At 45.6% G+C, this 20,029-nt stretch overlaps 1 protein-coding gene and 3 non-coding genes across 13 annotated transcripts in view; 3 read left to right on the plus strand and 1 right to left on the minus strand.

Moving 5' to 3' along the window:
• Nucleotides 1–20,029, plus strand: part of SHF (Src homology 2 domain containing F) — an 85,862-nt gene that overhangs the window by 50,039 nt on the left and 15,794 nt on the right. For 5 of the 10 annotated variants that reach the window (XM_047861240.1, XM_047861241.1, XM_047861242.1 and 2 more), the window contains exon 1: nt 15,836–16,371. In XM_047861240.1, coding sequence (XP_047717196.1) covers nt 15,871–16,371 — 501 coding nt within the window. In that variant the 5' untranslated portion in view covers nt 15,836–15,870. Of the gene's footprint in view, nt 1–7,424; nt 7,970–8,406; nt 8,531–13,690; nt 13,927–15,835; nt 16,372–20,029 lie in introns of those variants that run through there. The other 5 variants (XM_047861247.1, XM_047861248.1, XM_047861243.1 and 2 more) reach the window with 5 other exon arrangements.
• Nucleotides 7,340–7,411, minus strand: TRNAH-GUG (transfer RNA histidin (anticodon GUG)). The gene has a single exon. It is a non-coding gene; the product is annotated as a tRNA-His (tRNA).
• TRNAH-GUG (transfer RNA histidin (anticodon GUG)) lies at nt 8,057–8,128 on the plus strand. Its single transcript has one exon. It is a non-coding gene; the product is annotated as a tRNA-His (tRNA).
• On the plus strand, nt 9,589–9,660 carry TRNAH-GUG (transfer RNA histidin (anticodon GUG)). The gene has a single exon. It is a non-coding gene; the product is annotated as a tRNA-His (tRNA).

Raw genomic sequence — 20,029 nt, forward strand, 5'->3', positions numbered from 1 at the left:
CTGAGCTGAATTTAGCCAATGGGAATCAATGGCAACCAATGGCAGGAGACTTGGTATCTTTCAGTCTATTTCATCAACTACCCCAGCACTTGTTCAATGGACTCATAAACAAAGTGGCCATGATAGCAGGGGTGGAAGTTTTGCATAGGCTCTACAACAGGAACTTCTTACCAAGGCTAATCTGGCCTCTGCTGGTGGTGATTGCTGAATATACCAAGATCAAAGACCAATGCTAAATCTATAGTATGGCATCATTCTTCAGGGAAACTAGCCAGTCACCTGGGACAGATTGATTATGTTGTCCCATCATGGATGGGGCAGCAATTCCTCAGTGAATTTAACATTTATTCTGGATATGGTGTCCCTTAATATTTTTATGTCCCACAGTAAAAGTTAAGGGAAGACTTTAGCAATATAGTTCAGGACCACAAATAGTTCACACACCTAAGAGTAAAGGTTTGAGTTATCAGATAAAGAATCAGTAGTTGAAGTACTGGCTGAGGGCATAGGGCATGTGATTTGGGCAGGGGAAGAAGGAGATTATAAATACCAACTACTAAAAAAATTAAATAAACAAACATCAATTACTGTCTTGATTACCAATTAAGAAAAAAAGGTCTTAGTAGCTAGGCATATTTTTTCCTTGGTTTATCCTGTATATATTTACATTTGTTAGTTTCTTTCTTCTCCTCCTTTTTTCCCTTCCTGTACTCTTCCATATAGGATGGAAACTAAATTTTAGTAAAATGGTACATATGGATACTGGGTACCTGAAATAATGAACTGCACCAGCCTGTCTGCTGGCAACTCAGCTGTGCTTCTGTACTTCTTTGCTTCCCCAAGAGTTAAGAAGACTAGAAAATATTTCTTAGAATCCCTTTACAGCCATTTTCCATATCAGATTCCACAAATGAGAGGCACTTGTATGAAATTTGAAGAACAGAAAAGAGGCAGCTTCTTCTAGACTATTCAGACTTTAGTACAACATCTATTCATGATTTTTTAAAAAAACCCTCTGAAAATTAGGTCTAGAGCAAACATACCTCAACAAAATAAAGGCCTTCTATGAAAAATCCATAGCTAACATTATACTCAATGGTGAAAAACAGAGAGCTTTTCTCCTAAGTCCAAGAAAAAGACAAGGATGTCCACTCTAACCACTGTTATTCAATACAGTACTGGAAGCCCTAGCCACAGCAATCAAACATAAAGAAATAAAAGGCATCCAAATTGGTAAGGAAGAAGTAAAACACTCCCTATTTTCAGGTGAAATAATGCTATATATGGAAAACCCTAAAGACTCCACAAAAGCTACTAGAAGTGATAAATGAATTCAGTAACATTGCAGGATACAAAATCAATGTACAGAAATCTGTTGCATTTCTATACATTAATAAAGAAGCAGCAGAAAGTGAAACTCAGAAAACAATCCCATTTATAATTGTGCCAAAACAATAAAATATCTAGGAATAAACTTAACCAGAGGTGAAAGACCTATAATCTAAAAACTATAAAACACTGATGAAAGAAACTCAAGATGATGCAAAGAAATGGAAAGACATTCCATGCTCACGGGATGGAAGCACAAATATTGTTAAAATGTCTATACTACCGAAAGCAATCTACAAATTTAATGCAATGCCTATCAAAATACCAACAGCATTCTTCACAGAACTAGAACAAACAATCCTAAAATTTGTATGGAACTACAAAAGGTTTCAAATAGCCAAAGCAATCTTGAAAAAGAAAAACAAAACTTGGAGGTTATCACAATTCCAGACTTCAAATTATATTACAAAATGGTAGTAATTAAAACAGTATGGTACCAGCACAAAAACAGATACATAGATCAATAGAATAAAATAGAAAACCAGAAATAAATCACAATTACACAGTCAATTAATCTTTGACAAAGGAGGAATGAATATACAATGGGAAAAAGAAAGTCTCTTCAACAAATGGTGCTAGAGAAAGCTGGGCAGCTACATGCAAAAAAGAAACTGGACCCCTTTCTTACATCATACACAAAAATAAAGTCCCAATGGATTAAGGACCTAAATGTGAGACCTGAAACCATAAAAACCCTTGAAAAGAGCACAGGTAGTTTCTCTGACATTGGCTATAGCAACATTGTTCTAGATAAGTCTCCTGAGGCAAGGGAAATAAAAGCAAAAATAAACTATGACCTCTTCTCAGAAATGGCACACTATCACCTCTACTTTATTCATTTTAAGATGTCACTAAGTCTAGCCCTCACCCCAGGGAGAGAAATGAAGCCCTACTTCTGGGAGGAGTATCAAAAAAAATTGTGAACATATTTTAAAACCACAAGTTTTCTTAGAGCATTTAATCTAAAGATATTTAAGGAGGAAAGGAGTTCTTAGCAGTTTTGATGATATGGTAAGAAAGTCATCCAGACTCAGGATGAGGCCAGTGAACCAAAAGGTAGTCATGATGCAGAAATATTTTGACCCTGAAATTTAGGAGAAATTGGGAAAAGAGTTGAGTCAGTTTTTTGCAACTTTTACTTTTACGTGTGTATCTCCCTTTTAACTTAAAATTACGTTTGAAATTTGGATATTCTGTCATTCATGTCAGATTCTCAATACTAACAATGATATTAGGGTAACACAGATACACCTATTTTCATACTATTTTGACTGCCACGACCCCAAAAGTATTCCACACTTGATATTGGAGGTTCCTCTCAACCTCACATCCATTTCCTTCATCCATCATGTCCATCCCCTTACCTCTGGGCTAAAGAGCCTTTGAGCTCACTGCCCTCTGATCATACACCTATGGGAAGGAAGAGTGTGAGGGAAGAGTCCTTCCTTCACCCCCAGATTAGTCTCCAAGCCCCAACCTCAAAAACCAGACCAGGAAGCTGAAATTCTCTTCTGTCTCTCCTTTGAATTAAGACTTTGTCAATAATCACCCATTTATACCTCACCTTTCTAAAATGCAGATGTGATTATGTTCCTCTTCTGCTTAAAAATGGACACAAAAATGGTCCCCCAATGCCTATAACAAAGTCTATAAATGTCCTTCAGGAAATTGGTGTATTCCTGATATTTTTGTGATAGGTACGTCATTTGGAGAACAAGCCTATAGTTTTAAGAGAATCCCCCAAAGAGGAAGTTACCACAAAATGCCAGGAACCACTGACCTCCAGGGAAAAGGCCTGACTCAACAAGGAGCAACAGAATCATCACAATTTGGCTTCACCCTTACCCTCCCTTCTGTATCTTATGTCACAGCTCTGACTTGTCTTTCCCAATGCTACCTGTATGTTCATGCTTCCTTGCCTTTGTTTCTGCCTTTGTCTCTGCCTAGAATACCTTCCCTTCTTTCTGCCAGGAAAATTACTATACATGCCTTGGAACCCAGCTCAAATATCATATCCTGGGGGAATGAGTGATCTAAGCTGTAACGCAGTTCGTATATACTTCTAACGTAATTGTTTCTTCCCCCTTTTGATTAACGCTGGACTGAAATTATAATCTCAGAGTAATAATGACTCTTATTTACATTTAAATCTCAATGCCTAGCATAGATCATACTAGGACCCACTGTTTGTTGTGTACGTGGATGGGTGTTGGCTTGGACTACTGACTGACAGAACAGGGACACCTCCCTCTGAGCATTTCTCTGCAGACTCCCTATAAACTGAAGACCATTTCTTCCCGGCCTAATGCTTTGCTCTGTAATGAGCTTTGTACTTTTAGATTTTACTCATTTGTAAAATTGCAAAAATAATTTTGGAGATCAACATAGGCTTGCCAATTTTTAATTTTCCAAGCAAAGACTTAAAAAATGATCAGTTCTCCATCAGGTAATGAAAGCAAAGCCACTTTAACACCTCAAAAGTATGAAGGACATAATCTCAGCCTAGAAGACAGTCTTTTAAATTAAATACATTCAGCCTTTCGAAAAGCTTACCACATTGACCTTATTTTCTCTTATTCCATGATGAAAACTTCATCCCTGTTTATGAGTTCTAGAATAATGTTTGGAAACCACTGATTTAAACCTTTGCTTCTGAGAGGCAGCTCCTGCATTCTTCCTCAGGAATGAGATTTAGGCCTCATGACAGGACTAGTCCTGCTGGATCTACCCATGGGTTTCTTTTTGAGGAAACAGAAGAACCCAGAAACAAGAGACCAACTAAGCATACTGAGCACTTACTGTGTGCAACTTCTGTGCTGGTCACTTGGCATTGTGTATTAGGTGCACCACTCAGTTAAAAACTCAAGAATACAAACAATGCAACTTTATCTCTTTTTCTTACTGAATTTATTTTTTATTTGAATATGTTCCACTAGGTGACAACTATGATCTTAATTCAGGGTCTCTCTCCCTTTCTTTCCCTGAGGGTTGCATCTTTGATCCAGGGGACTGACTTAGTGCACAAGCAGGGCTAGATTAAACCTCCCAAGGTCTTAAGCAGTGAAAAGATTATGATGAGTCATATGTAATTGAAAAAATTTAAATACTTACAGTTAATTATTTCCTAACAAAATTCAGTCAGGTTTTTTTTCCCCCCCTCTCCTGAAATTATCACGTCAGTGCTTTTTATTCTTTCAAAAGAACTGTCTTACATTCTTGGGTAGATGCTTTGTTTTCCTGGGGCCCTTGATAAGTTCTTGGCCTACCAGAGGGTTCATCTGGTTTTGTTCATTGGCCCTTAGCATCCACTTGGATGGATTGGATTTTATTGTGGGTCCATGCAGATCACCATGGACTCCTCCTCACCCTGTCCACATAAGACTGCCTCCAATATGAAGGCTCTTTATGCCACATCTGGGCCACTCAGGGTTAGACTTTATCTCTTCAGTATAAATGTTGATCCCTTTTAAAATGCAACACTTACTATTATCGGTCATCATACTCTGTACAGACAAAGGAACTGAGGGAATAGAAGGGTGGACAATAGGCAGGGAACAGTATCACATCATCTGTATCACATTACTTCCATTGGCTCAAATTCTCCTATTTATTTTTTGTTCAGCTTTCTTTTCTGATGTCTGCACTAGACTACAGTTCTATGAGAACAACACATTTGTCTTATTCATTACTATAACCCCAGAACCTAGAACAGTGTCTGGCACATAGGCCCTCAATAAATATTGTTGCTCTAATGACTGAGAATAAATGAGATAAGAATAACACAAAGAGGTGGAAGGGTGTCAGAGTGAGGGGGCTGGAAGTGCTAAAAATAAACTTCAATTATTTTACAATTATGGTGAAAGTTTATGTCAGCTTTCCCTTGGAAAAGTTTTGTTCCACTGCAGCAAGAAATGCCTCTTCATTCTACCATTTCTTGTCCTGTTTTCTGGTTTTTGTTTCTGGGCTTTCTCTTGGCTGGAAAACTAAAGTATTTTGGGTCAAGAGTATCAGTATATACCTTTGGAGCTCCCCAAAGGTATATATCTCTCTTTTAGAGATAAAAGATGCTAGTTTACTGAATGAATGAAGAATGAATGAATAAATGAAACTTGAGTCCTGAATATCCAGAGAATCCTGAGGAATGGGCTCCCTATTGGGGGTTAAGTCCAAAGTGGTGTCTTCTAGACTGAGTCTTATCCAGCCTCAGCATTCCACATCCACTTCTGGGGTGTAGCACCTCCTAGTGGAAGTCCAGGGGTGCTGCCTCTTCCCAAGCCATCCCTCAATATGGGCCTCTTGGTGACTCCCTCCCAGACCACCATCTTTTCATCCTCAAAACCTTAATGTTACTCCCCTGGATGAGGCCCAGTAGACTCTGGCAGGTCCCCTCTAGTCACCCCAAATACTGACAAGGTGAACAATGAAGGCCTCCATTCCAGCCAAGTGGTTCTAGGCAACAGCAGCACTTCTCAAACTTGAATGTGCAGATGAATCACCTGGGGAGGATCTTATTAAAATGAAGATTCCAATCTAGTGGTTTTGGGTTGTGAACCAAGATTCTGAATTTTTAATCAGAAAATATTCAAAAATTTTTTGCAGGGATCTTTTGCAGAAAATATTTTGCAGGGATCTTGCCTAAAACATTTTTGGAATTGCTGTTGAAGCTTATTGCACCTTTAAAACTCAGTGGTGACATCTTTTTCTTTGAAGGTGAATTTGAAAAGCAGTCAAAAAACATTTCAAAATAAAATGTGATTATAAATATTGAGATGGATTTACTTACATGGCTTATAAATCAGCCCTGAAAGTTATCCCCAAACAACAGTTCCAAAAATATTTGGGGCAGCTGGTTGGAGAAAGGGGAATGTTTACTTTAAAACATTCAGATGCTTAAGTGTCACTGTGTCCATTTTTAAGGAGTTAATTTTATTACTAGTTTATTTAAGTAAAACTTACATAGGGCTTGATGAGTGGCAGGCACTGTTGCTTTAAGTATTATCTCATTTAATTCTCATAAGCCTGCTTTTATTCCCATTTTACAAATGAGAAAACTGAGGCACAGAGACAATATGTGGCTTACCTAAAGTCACCCAGCTAATTAATGCAAGAGTCAGGTTCAAACCCTAGGCAGCCTGCTTCCAGGTGTCACGGGATTAATTATTAAGCTATGCTAACTTTAAACAGTGTTAGGAATAGCCTAAAGAAAGAGTGTCAGCTACTATGGAGTCTATCAGAAGGAAAAGAAAGAAATTAAGTGACTTAGAGTGGAGACTGGAAGCCTACAGAAAATAAATCCATCCCCAAAACAGAAACAGCTGGAGCTGGAATGTGTGACTAGAGAGTTCTTACAGCCTCTACCCCTTTCCTGGTTCTGATGCCTAGAAAAGACCTCAAGATGGAAGAGAAAGCAAGTTCTCAGGTTCACCTTCCACCATTCTATTCTCTCACGGTCTTAGTTGTCCTGTTTTGTAGCTTTAAACTCATCAAATTTAGGGAACCGGGAGCAGGAAGACCCAGGGAAATTGCAGCATGCAGCATTGTCTTGCTTTTTACATGCTGTTCAGTGAGTTTTTGCTGATGGATTGTGAGTAAAGGGAGCACCCCACCGAAATGTCCAACTCTTCCAGAAATGATTCCTGACTTGCCTTGCCACCCTCAGGTCCCCTGAGAGGAGCTGGAGAGGCTCATTCTTCACTCACGATCTGACCATTAACAGAGGCCAAATGAGGAAAGAGAAAGTACCCCCACAGAACGTCCTAAAACACACAGCGGGCAAGACGGGGAGTGGGCTGATTCGCTAGCACTTCTAGAATTAGAAAGAGGAAGTAAAGTCCCAGAACTTCAATTTTGGCACTAACCTAATATTAAGGAGCAGCGGGGCACAGTCACGGAGTACGATGTGGCTTCCCCAACCTAAAAAAGCGCCCTAGCCGTGCCATTGTTCCCACAATGCCGTGACTCGGATTCGAACCGAGGTTGCTGCGGCCACAACGCAGAGTACTAACCACTATACGATCACGGCGCGCTACCGGAACGCCACAAGAAACCATGCTTCCAAGTATGGATCTTCTAGTCTAGCTGGCCGGCCGCCCTGGCCTTCCGAAGTCGCCCACGGTGTGCCAGGCCCTTCTGGCACTTGCGCTGACCCCTAAGCGGAGTAGGGGCGCCGAGGACTCTCCAGCAGGTCTCAGCCGGTCGTGCGTACGGATCGTAAAAGAAAGAACTCCTATGAGGCCGTTATGCTCACGTCTAGCCTGTACGGACGTGATGCCCCGGGGTCGCCCGAACGGTAGGTCCGTTTCGCACCCCCATGCCCTGGCGGTCACGCTATCTGAGTGGACTCCGGCTGGGAACGGGGTTGTCTCTAGAATTCCACAAGAAGGAAATACAGTCCCGACGCACCCGCACAACTTCCTTCGAGGTGCGGGGCGGGATGGGGGGACGGAAACCTGGAGCGCAGCCTTCGAACTGGTGAAGCAGTGGGGTCTGACCCCCGGGACAGTGTGGACAGAAATCAAAAAAGCAGGGAAACGAGGGCATCGGTGTTCTCACAGCGAGAGGCTATGTTGGAGATCAGCAGGTACAGACCGTGACGTAACAAGGGGGCGGGGCTTTCAATAGAGAAGAACTCAGGCGAGGAAACCGAAGGCCAAGTCCCCAGTAGCTCGCCGTGATCGTATAGTGGTTAGTACTCTGCGTTGTGGCCGCAGCAACCTCGGTTCGAATCCGAGTCACGGCATTGCGAGAGCAGTGGCACGGCAGGGGACTTGGTTTTTATTGCTGTCCTCCATTTTTATTTCGAATTTGTAACAACATTCTCGAAAATGGATCCCAGTCCCCTGTGCCAGTTGGAAACGACGTTTACGTCATGCCAGCTCTGGCTAAATTGGATCTCGGAAGAATATAGGCTTCCTGTTACCGCGGCTACGCGCTATACCGTTCACTGGAGACAAAGCACAGAGCACTCACAAGGCTAATAAGTGTTGTCATAGGCATATATATGAATTTCCATAGCAGCGCTGGAAGAGGGCTCCCGATAATAATAGGAAGAGAAGTCTTCACAGAGGAGGTGATTTTTGAAGTAGCTCTTAAAGTCAGAAAAGGAATTTTCCGAGCAGCCAGGATAATCTCGTGTGCACAGGTATGATGGAGGTCTCAAAAAGGAACTATGGCAATTACTCTATAAATCCTACCTCTTCCCCACCCTCACTTCTAAAGGACCTGTTGAGTGAATGAATGCGAGTAATTAGGGAATGGGAAGCGACACTGAGGGAGGGCCAAGGATGGGCTGCAAAAGGTGGACGAATTTCCTACAGTCTGTGGGTGGGGGTGAGGGGTGGAGGAGTGAAAGGATTCAGCTTGTATTTAGTAATATCCCTCTGGTGACTCTGCAGGCGGTGAGGGTGATGATTAGAGCAGACAGGTGGCCACCCTGGATTCTCTTGTTAGAACTAGTGGCACGTTCTCAGTTTAGCAAAAATCCTCTGCCTACTGTGGACTCGGCCTGGTTCTAGGCGCGGTGGGGCGGGAACACTGATGGACAGGAAGAAAAATCGCACCGGCCCCTGCTGCTGCCTAGGGCACAACCGAGGTGGCCACCGGTACCGGCGGGAGTACCGCGGAAGAAGTCAGGATCGTTGCGGCAGTAGCAGAAGCTCCAAGGAAGTTGGTGGGGAGCGGGGAGGCAGGGTGAGATGCATTCATTGAGTCCCTTACATGTGTACAGTCAGGCGTGGGGGAGTCCACATCCTCCGCGGCGGCGACATTGGGTCACTCCTGGGGTAATCAGCAGGGACTATAACCCCTTAGGAGCGCCCCCTTCAGATCCGGGGTCGCTGCAAAGATCTCCCAGGCACAGGAGATGGGCATCCTAGGAATGGTGGTTACACAACTTGTGGACACTGAGTTCCGGACGGTCCCGTCCCTGGATGCCCAAGTGGTCCCCCTAAACGCCCACCTCATTCACACGGAACCCACCATTCCCCACTCCAACATCAACACTTTCTGTAGCTAATGGACCAAAACCCGAGAGAGCGAGAGCGACTGGTGAGAGCGCACTGCGCCTGCGCATTCCCAGAATCTGTGTTACGCTGGAACTCCGCCCTATAGGTGGATCTTTTGGTGACGTGCAGAGCAGGAAGGCCTATGACTGTTGAAGAGGACAATCAGAAGGCGATCCTTACAGGTCCCCGGTAGCTCGCCGTGATCGTATAGTGGTTAGTACTCTGCGTTGTGGCCGCAGCAACCTCGGTTCGAATCCGAGTCACGGCATTGTGGGAACAATGGCACGGCAAGGGGCTTGTCCTTTTAATTTTTTTTTTTTTTTTTTCTTTTTGTGGACAACGTTTTATATTGATCACAACTCGCTTTCTTGAAGTGAATCACCGAATCTTTCCACCTTGAAAACTGAGCCGGCCCTAAGATCACCACCTCCAGTAATTCTCATTTAATGCTCTGAATACGGTTTCACATGAGTTAGAATCCCTCCCTGCCCGAAAAAAATTGGAAATCGGTGTCTAAATCACTCTACAGCAGCAAAACCGCGCCCTTGTGACCTTCCAATTTTTTTTCCTTTTCATGAATTTTTAAAACTTGAGTTGTATGTTTAAATAGAGAATACATGCGCACAAGTCCAATGAACAGTAAGTCTCCCTATCTTCACCTCACCCACCAATTATTAGTTTCCCTCATCTTTCCATGACAGTCCTTGTATAAACAAATATTTATATATGCATATTTGCATAAAAGTATAACCCCCATCTCTGCTTCTTACATAACACAAATGACCTCTTCCCTTCCTCGCTTTCACCCCCAGAAGTCAGACAGGACTTGAGGTAACAAATATGCAGATAGGCAAACTCCCTTTACAAAGAAGAGTACACATACCAGGAGGGAATATCCACCACGGATCCTGTCCTTTTTCTCCCCAGGTCCTGGATGCTGGCTGGGGCAAGTGAAGGCTGACTGGGTTGGTGAGATATAGGGGAAAGGGATCCCTCATTGTGTTTATAAAAACCATTGGATGGTAGCCTGGGCTCTGCTGAGAAGCAGCCCTATTTCGATTGCATGTTGGAAGGGCAGGGCAGTATCCTAGTTTTGGAGTTGGGAAGAGGGACTTGGTAGTCCATTTGGAGACCCTTCACTTCCATCTCTCTGCTATCTTATCAGGATGAAACTTAAATTACAGACCACTAAAGTTAAAAAATTCAGGTTAATGAAAGGTAAAACTGAATCTTACTATGCGTATATTCCAAGCATACAGCATCTCCATAAATATTTGAAGAGAGGTTTCTTATGGAGTCCAAAATTGAGGCAAGTGGCCCAGTTTACTTCATTGCATCTCAGGTTGTATTCTTTCAAAACAAAATCATGTTATTTTCATATCAAATAGAAAACTTGGCCCAAATGAAACTCCCATCTACATCTAGAATCTCAAAGAACAGAGTGCATATCTAAGCATACTAAGATGTTTGTTCTCTCAAGTTTGTGTACAGAGATGGGCCTAAGGCAAGGCTGGAGACAAAAGGCAAGCACCAGTCTTAAAAGACAAAACCCAGAAGGGATCAGAGCTCCGGAGAGGACTGGGCATCCAAGGTCAGACAAACAGAAGGGAGGACACCCCCACTCAGTACCCACTAAGAAAAGTGAGGGCTAAGGACCAGGCCTTGAGACAGGCACAAATTTAGGAGGTTAAAGGAGGAAGAGGGTATAGCCTGAAAGAAAGGAGGAGAATGATAACAGTGTCATTTAAGGAAAGTTTGGGAGAAGGTTTCAGGGATGGAGGTTGGCACATTCAGGTGCTGCAAAGGAGAAAGAGGAATAAGATAAAATCTTTGGGCTTGACACTTAGAAGTCATTGTTGATTTTAAAAACCTTCCATGAGAGCAACTAGGCAATGTTTATCAAGAATCAGAAAAAGAAAAGTGCACCTTTGCCCCAATAATTCCATTTCTGGGAAACTTACTAAAGGAAATAATCCTAAACTTGGAAAAGTTATGTGAATAAAGATGTTTATTACAGGGCTATTTAGAAGGGAAGAGAGTGTAAATAGCCTGACTGCTTAACAAATAAGGTAATATTGAACTAAACTAAAATATGTTCATTTGATGATATGTTGAATTGTCATTTTTAAAGTATCAAAAGTACATATATGAAGTATTAAGTCAGCTTTTAAATACCATTTCCAACTAAAAAGAATGAAGTTCCTTTTTAAAAAATGACTGATTACAAGTCTACAGAAGGGGAAGTGTAAGTCTAGAATATTTTCTGTAAGAAAGCAAGTTAACTGCTTAAATATTGAGGGGACCAAGTCAAAAGGATACAGAAGCCTCTTTAAAGAGCTTCTGTTGGCCAAATTTGAGACAACTGGAGCATCAAAGAATAATAACAGTGAGAATGCAAGCTGGTGCAGCCATTCTGGAAAACAGTATGGAGGTTCCTCAAAAAACTAAAAATAGAACTACCCTACCACCCAGCAATTGCACTACTAAGCATTTATCCAAGGGATACAGGTGTGCTGTTTCGAAGGGACACATGCACCCCCATGTTTATAGCAGCACTATCAACAATAGCCAAAGTATGGAGACAGCCCAAATGTCCATCGATGGATGAATGGATAAGAAGATGTGATATATATATATATATATATATATATATATATATATATACACACACACACACACACACAATGGAGTATTACTCGGCAATCAAAAAGAATGAAATCTTGCCATTTGCAACTACGTGGATGGTACTGGAGGGTATTATGCTAAGTGAAATTAGTCAGAGAAAGACAAAAATCATATGACTTCACTCATATGAGGACTTTAAGAGACAAAACACATGAACATAAGGAAAGGGAAACAAAAATAATATAAAAACAGGGAGGGGACAAAACATAAGAGACTTAAATATGGAGAACGAACTGAGGGTTACTGGAGGTGTTGTGAGAGGGGGGATGGGCTAAAAAGGTAAGAGGCATTAAGGAATCTACTCCTGAAATCATTGTTGCACTATATGCTAACTAATTTGGATGTAAATTTAAAAAAATAAAAAATAAAACAAGTTTAAAAAAAGTAGTAACAGTAATATTGATAATGGATTATATCACATTTGATAGATAGATAGATAGATAGATAGATAGATAGATAGATAGATAGATAATTTTTGAGATGATGGAGATGAGAGAGAGAAACAGAGACAAAGAGACAGAGATAGGAGCAACAGCAGCTCTTCTTTACAAAAGAATGCCAGATAATAAATGCAGAAGGAAGGACAGGGTTAGAGTCACCATTTTTTGCAATCCTCAGTGTAATAACAAATACAAGCAGAGATCATCAATGGAAGTAAAAACCACTAGGTAAAACATTATTGGGAGCAAATAATCAAAGATCTTAGGCTATCACACCACAGCTTACTTTAAATTGCAAAGGAAAGATCTGATGGACTCCATGTTAACCAAGTGATCTAGCCTAGTTTCACCAATAAAGGGACAAATGTGCATTACTGGCCTGCCAGTGTAACACAGTGGGAAGTACACAACATCCTCTATGTAGTGGTCTTTTCCAAAATGTCTGGACTGAATCTAATAAACTATGGAAAGATCCAGAATGTGGGACATTCTACGTAACAACTGCCCTGACACTTCATAATGATCAATGTCATGAAAAACAAAGTGGCAACGATAAAATGGGGACCTGTTCAAGATTTCGAAAGATTAAAGAAACTTAACAAACAAATGCAATGGAGGGGTCCTGATTAAATCCTGAATCAGGACAAAAATATATATGTAAAAGACATTTTGAGGGAAAAATGGGAAAAATTTAATATGGACTGCATAATAGACAACACTGTTGTGGATGTGTTCATATGGCCCTCTAGAAGAATTCTTTATTTTTAGGAAATGAGTGCTGAATTATTTAGAGCGAAAGTGTCATGATATTTGCAAATTGCATCAAACATTTAAGGAAAGAAGAGAAAGGGATAGAGTAAATATGGCAAAATGATAAAAAGTAGTGAATCTAGGGAAAGGGCACACAGATTTCCACTGTACTTTCTTTGAACTTGTCTGTAGGTTTGACATTATTTTTTAAAAATGGAAGAAAATAAAGCTTACATAATAAAAATGGGGAAATTATGCAATGTTAAGTGAAAAAAATAAGGACATAAAATTGTGTATACCACAATTATAGCTATATAAAAATAAGAACAAGAGAAATTATCTTTATTCATTTCAACATTTGTTAAGCTCCTGCCACATGACAGGCTCTGCACTAAATGATGAGAGTACCCTGCTCCCCTACAGACTCCTGATTTTATGGTGTAATGCTTAAAATGCAAGACTTTGAATCTGGAAAACCTCACCCAAGTCTCAGAGAGCCTTGCTGTGATGACCTCACCTCCATATTCTTGGTTCATAGCAAGTTCCTTGGCTTCCACGAGGTGCTCAACAGCCTGCTTCCAGGAGTCCGTACCCTGGTGACGGAAGAAAGTGCATTAACAGATCAATTAAAACAACAGGAACTGCAGGGTGCACAAAAGGTAGTTTTAAAATTATCATTTAAAGGCTACCTTTATCATATCCTCTCCCCTCCTCATCTAGCATTTATTCGCGTTCTTCACCACCATGAATCCTCTCTCTTATGCTGCTTCCTACACCATCACCTTTGCTCAGCTCATGCTGACCTCGTAGCTTAGAGTGACCTTTCACTCTTTTGCTTCATCTGTCCAAATCCTACCCAGCTCAGGTCTACCTCCCCCAAGAAGGCTGCATCTTCTGTGTAAACTTGATTGATTCCATTCCCCTGAACTGTCAGCAGGTTAACTCCATACTTTTTAAACATATGGGCCTTCATGTGACACCCACCATTGTAAGCATTTTTTTACAGGTTTCAGAGCATGTTCATTATCCATCATCTCCCCAATCCTCACACAACAATTATGCCCTTTGCAGATACAAGGAAAATGAGGATCAGTTGCACTGAGTATCTTGCCCAGAAATCTGGCTAGAGCCCACAACTATTGGACTCCTTAGTCAGTGTCTCCCACAGCAAAGTGTGTGTATGTTTGGGGGTGGGGTGTGGAGACCAGCAGCATCTGGATAAACAGTGAGCTTGTTAAAACTACAGTCTAGGACCCCACCCCAGCTAGACCTGCAGAATCAGAAACTGCAGTTTATCAAGTTCCCTAGGTGTTTCACGTTCACATTAAAGTTTGAGAAGCACTGTCCTATAATGCCAACCAGAATATGCACAAAGCAGAAAGCCAACAAATATTTCCAGACCTGGGCCCTGGGATTCCGAGGGGACTCGCAGGTTTGCCATCACATCCTTTTCTACTACCCCACCTTTGAGCCCCCTTCCCTTTGGGGCCTCATGTGGCTCTTTGCTCCCTCACATGGCAGATGTAAGCCCAAGGGTGAGAGAGAGACTGAGGCAGTGCCAGGGGGGATGGATGATGATGAGGTGAAGCTGCTACCTTCCCAGCAGAACCAAAAGCAAATATTGGTGTTGGCTTCAGGGCTACATTATTTCTGTGCAGAAACTGGCTTTATTTCTAAGACAAAAATGCCTATCGCTTGAGCATCCGAGCCTCCAGAGGATAAGGGGTTTGTGATAGACAACATTGGAACTGTTTCTAGACTTGATTTATTGACTTGTCTGTTTCTATTCTGTCACTAATCTGATTGACAATGAAACCCGGGATTTGATTGAAGGGATTTCTGCGTGTGTACGCGTGAGGCCGTCAGGGCCGAGTGGGCCTGCTCCAAGCTGGTGCGCCCGTGGATGGGAGACGTTTGCGTGAGAGCTGTTTGCATGTGAGGAAGGCGTGTGTGGAAACGACACGGGAGAAGTGGGTGTCACTAGGGAGTTGATTATCTATGATGTGAGATGTGTCTGCCTGGATTGGGAAGCAATGCAGTGGGAGCATTCGGATGGGAGGAGGTAGGTGGGGCTCCCATGGTACACAGAAGAGAGGCGGTTGTTAAAGACACATCTTATGGAACAGCCCCTTCTCTCGCCCTCCCTAGCTTTACCTCCTGGGATATTTACCACTTAGGAGGCCTTGGGGGAAGGGAGGGGAGGGACGGGAGGCGTCCAAGGGCCAGGACCCCAGGAGTATGAGACGCCGCTCGTGAGCTGGGAGCTGGGGAGGGGGAACAAATGGAGACAGGTGCGCCCCCACAGGGGCACGTGTGGGGACACGTGGAGGTTTCACCTTCAGTCCAGGATTCGCATCCCCTGCCCTGGGGTCGCCCACTTACTTCTCGTGCGTCCACACCGGCTGGAAACCCGCACCCCCTCTTCTCCTCCCTGGCGAGGGGCGGGGGGGGTCGACCCCGAGAGCGAACGGAACCCCGCCCCTCCCTTGTTACTGAGGAGCCCCGCCCCCTCCCGCCGCCCGGCGGAGCTCCGCCCCCGCCCCGCTCCGGCCCCCGCCCCCCGCCCGGCCACCAAGCTCCCCTCGCTTAGTCTGGTTGGCCCCATGTTACTGAGCGGAGCTCCTCCCGCGGGCTCCGGCCCGGGGCAGCGGGCGCAGGGGAGCTCGGGGAGCGGCCCGGGGGGGTCGCGCCGAGGCGCCGGGGGAGCGGGAGCCGGCCCAGGAGGGGGCGGCAGTGGCGGAGTGGCCAAGTGGCTCCGGGAGCACCTGGGCTTCCGCGGAGGGGGCGGCGGCGGAGGTGGGGGCAAGCCGGCGCCCCCGGAGCCGGACTACCGTCCCCCAGCACCCTCCCCGGCCGCGCCCCCTGCGCCACCCCCGGACATCCTGGCCGCCTACCGGCTGCAGAGGGAGCGCGACTTCGAAGACCCGTACTCTGGGGGGCCGTCCAGCTCCGCTGCTGCCCCAGCCACCCCCGCCGTCCCCGGCCCCACGCCGCCCCCGCGCCACGGCTCGCCTCCCCACCGCCTTATTCGGGTTGAGACCCCTGGCCCCCCAGCGCCCCCTCCCGAGGAGCGGATCTCTGGACCCCCCGCCAGCAGCGACAGGGTGAGTGCTGCGCCGGGCGGGGGTGGCCGAGAAGAGAGGTGGTAGGAGGTCTGGGGCTTTCAAGAGGGACAAAGGTGGCCTGGCCGGGGCTGGGCCCCTCAGTGTCACAGTTCCTGGCGGACACGATCTGAATCCTTGACCCGGGGGCTTGGAGCCTTCACCCACCTTTGTTCAAATTCTCGACCGACTAATCTGGGACGGGCGCCCCAAACTCTGCTTCTGTCCCTGTTACCGCGCAGGACTAGTGACCCTCTTCATCTCGGGCTCTGCTCTCCTCATCTCAGTCCCCCCCCCCCCGGCTACCCCCTCGCCCGGGGACCTAATCAGCTAGGTTTTTTCTAACTGGATCTGCGCACACCACTCCCCAGCCCCTTCACCAGTTTATGGCCTTTCTGCCCTCCAGGAGCAGCAGCTCCCTGCCCTTTGATCTCTGACCCTCCCCCCCCCACCCCCCAGGGCAGAAGCAACACAAAGCTCCATTCCTCCTCCTCGGGGAGCCCAAGCATCCTTGCAGGTGCTGAAAGCCCCAGGAAGGTGAGGGCTGGGGGTTCTCCCTGTGGATAGAGCAAGAGCTGGCCTTTGCCTTACCCAATGGTACTGGAGCCAGGTGGACTGTTGTTCTCAGGAAGCCGAACAGGCAGTATGTAGCTCTTCACCGAGGATACTGACCACTGAGGTCCAGCCAGGCAGGCCCACTCCTGCACTCCTTCCCTTGTCCCCCCAGGTATGGGGGCAATCAGTGCTTAGAACTTGTTGCCCAGAAGGGGATGAACAGCAGATCCCACTTCTCCCCTCCTGGCCTCCCCTTTCCTAGGTCCATTCTGAGGGAGGCTAGAGCCTTTAGTGGACCTGCAGGCATGGGATGAAAGGAGAGCTGGGCATTCACTGTTCTAGAGAACATCCACTCTGTGTCAGAGGCCCTCGGTGGAGAAGCCATCCCCTATCTTACCCCATTTTGGCCTTATCCCTCATTGATAGCTTGAAAGCCATCCCCAGGGCTCTGTAGCTCTAAATTCCATGACAGTAACTCTGGGCTGCCCTGGCTTTGTTGTCCCCTCCTCACACATCCATTGGAGCTCAGCTCTAGGATTTAATCCCTTAGCAGAGAACACAGTTTTATTTGATTGGAGAGCAAAGTTGCTGTCTCAATCTATTGGCTCCAATGTTGAGGCTTTCAGTGGAGAGAGCGACATTCTGCCTGATTCCCTGGATAAGATAGATGTGTCAGGGTCAGAGCAGAAGCCTCAGGAATGTGAATTATTTTTCCCCTAGTTCCTGCCATGGGGCATGACTGCCCATCCTGGGCCAGGATCCTTAGCCTGCAGAAGAAGGCAGTGCTTTCATCACATGTCCTTTGGCTCCGCTCCTTCCTTGTCCCCTTCTACTGGGTGATGTGATGGTGGTGGTGGCAGTGAGGCAGAGGGAGCATTAGGCCTTGTTATTACTATTGACCAGTTAGTTTCCTCCCTGACCATTGGCATGTGGGCCTTAGTTGTCCCTGGCCTTCCTCTCTGCAATGTCTTGGAATGTCCTAACAGGCTGCATCCCAAGCCAGGGGCTCCTCTAGGACAAGGATGGTGTCCTCCTCATATCTATATCTCCCAAGTGCCTGACATACACTTGGCATAAAAAAGGGTGAATGAGGGGAGCCTGGCTGGCTCAGTCAGGTAAGCAGCCGACTTCAGCTCAGGTCATGATCTCGTGGTTTGTGGGTTTGAGTCCCTTGTCAGGCTCTGTTCTGACAGCTCAGAACATGGAGACTGCTTCAGATTCTGTGTCTCCCTCTCTGCCCCTCCCTGACTCGCACTCTGTCTCTGTCTCTCAAAAGTAAATAAATGTTAAAAAAAAAAAGGGGGGGGGGGGCAGAGTGAATGAAATATGCCCATTGAACAGTAACTGTCCATTGCTAGGGTGACCTGAAGGTCAGAGACTCCCTTGACTATAGCTCCCTTTTGTACATTCCCCCCACAGAGACCCCCAAGGAAGGGGCTGCATCCACACAAGGATGTGGAGACCCATAGCCTCTCACTGAGGGCATCCATGCCTCAACCTGGGTCAGCTCTATGATCTGTGGGCTATTCAGACCTTAGGGGCCAAGAGTGTCTGACTCCTTTGTCAACTACAGGGACAGGAATGAAATCCAGCAGGATCTCCCAGGAGCCACACAATCTGTGGTTTCTTTAGTGGGTGTGATGAGAGGGATTCGGGGTGCCATCCAAGCTGGCTCAGGGGCAGGGACATTGCTCTGTGGGCCCTGACCTGGAGCTTCCCACCATTGAGAGAGAGCAGCTCCACTCATCTAGGAGCAGACTTTGGGGGATCCTAGAGTCTTACCTTAGGAAGAGTCCAGGCTAGGTACCTGAACTCCTTATCCTAAACCTAAGTGTTCACATAGACCTGCAGAGCTCACACAGAGTTGCTGTCCCTAAATGGTGAGCCTGCCTGTCGAGCTGGAATTTCTGTTCTGTGAGGCTGTTTTCGCCCTATTCTCTGTTCCTCTCCTCTCAGCCATGCAGGTCTTCTTGGCTTGTTGCTTTTGGGTTCCTTCCTGAGGTGAGATGGGGACTATGGACCAGGGTGTGCCTTGGGCTGGTCCATTTTCCTCCTCCTGGAGCCCAGTCGTTGGTGCTGGGTGGGTTAGAACCCTCTGAGAGGGCCTGGGTTGTGAGGTTTGATGAAATGGGTGGAAATGCTTCTGTGATGAAAAGATTGAGGGGGAAATGAGCCCTGTGGGAAGTGAATGTGGGGGCAGGAAATAATGGGGATTTGGACAGAACCCTAAGAGGCCAAGGGGGCTTAGGACCAGTAATGTCTCCCCATGCAGGGCTCTGGCTACTGGCTCTCCCTGAGACCCACCGCTGCATTTGGCAAGGGGGCAAGGGTGGCCATCTGGGTAGGCCTGGCAGGGCAGGTGTGGGAGCAGCAGGAGCCGCACCCTGAAGCAGGCAGGCAGGGCCTTGCCATCTGGCCATAGGAAGAACTCCCTCATGGTGCTGGGCCCTGTCTGGCCTCCAGGCCATGCTCTGTTAGAGGGGTTAGAGAGCTGGGCCTTCCTTACTTTGTTCCCTTTTCTCAGACCTGCAACAGGAGAATCCTGGTCTAATTAGGAAAGGGGGATGGGTATAGGAAAGTGGCCCTGATTGGATGAAGCTTTGAGCTGCCTGTGACCATGTGCACAGTGTGTCCTTTGCCTTGATCCTGCCAAGATTGTGTGTGTGTGTGACAGAGAGACAGAGAAAGAGATGATGTGAACAATAAGACAGGCACCCTGTAGGAGTTGAAACTAGGGCTCTTGTTCTTAGCTCATGGAGGGGCTTCTGCGGTTCATGAACCTTCCAGAAATTGTGGGCAAATATTTGGGTGCATGAGCATTTTTCTCCCAGATTCTCATAGGGGTTCCTAGGACCCAAAATATTAAGAACTTTTAAAATAGGTATACCTTATACATGGTGTCCACAGGGACTTTGATCCTCCAGGCCCAAACTTGGAAACAAGTAAAAAGACAGGTAGAATGAGGAAAGGGAAGGAGACATTCAGGGGGTCTGAAGTCAAGCAAGACATCCCTGCCCTGGGGTTAGGAAGGCAGGTGGGGGCTGCTACTGCAGGACCCTGCTTTAGCCCGTGTTCACTGAGGGTCTATATATCATTAAGTGACACT

Source organism: Prionailurus viverrinus, chromosome B3 (genome assembly GCF_022837055.1).
Source record: "Prionailurus viverrinus isolate Anna chromosome B3, UM_Priviv_1.0, whole genome shotgun sequence".
NCBI lineage: Eukaryota > Metazoa > Chordata > Mammalia > Carnivora > Felidae > Prionailurus > Prionailurus viverrinus.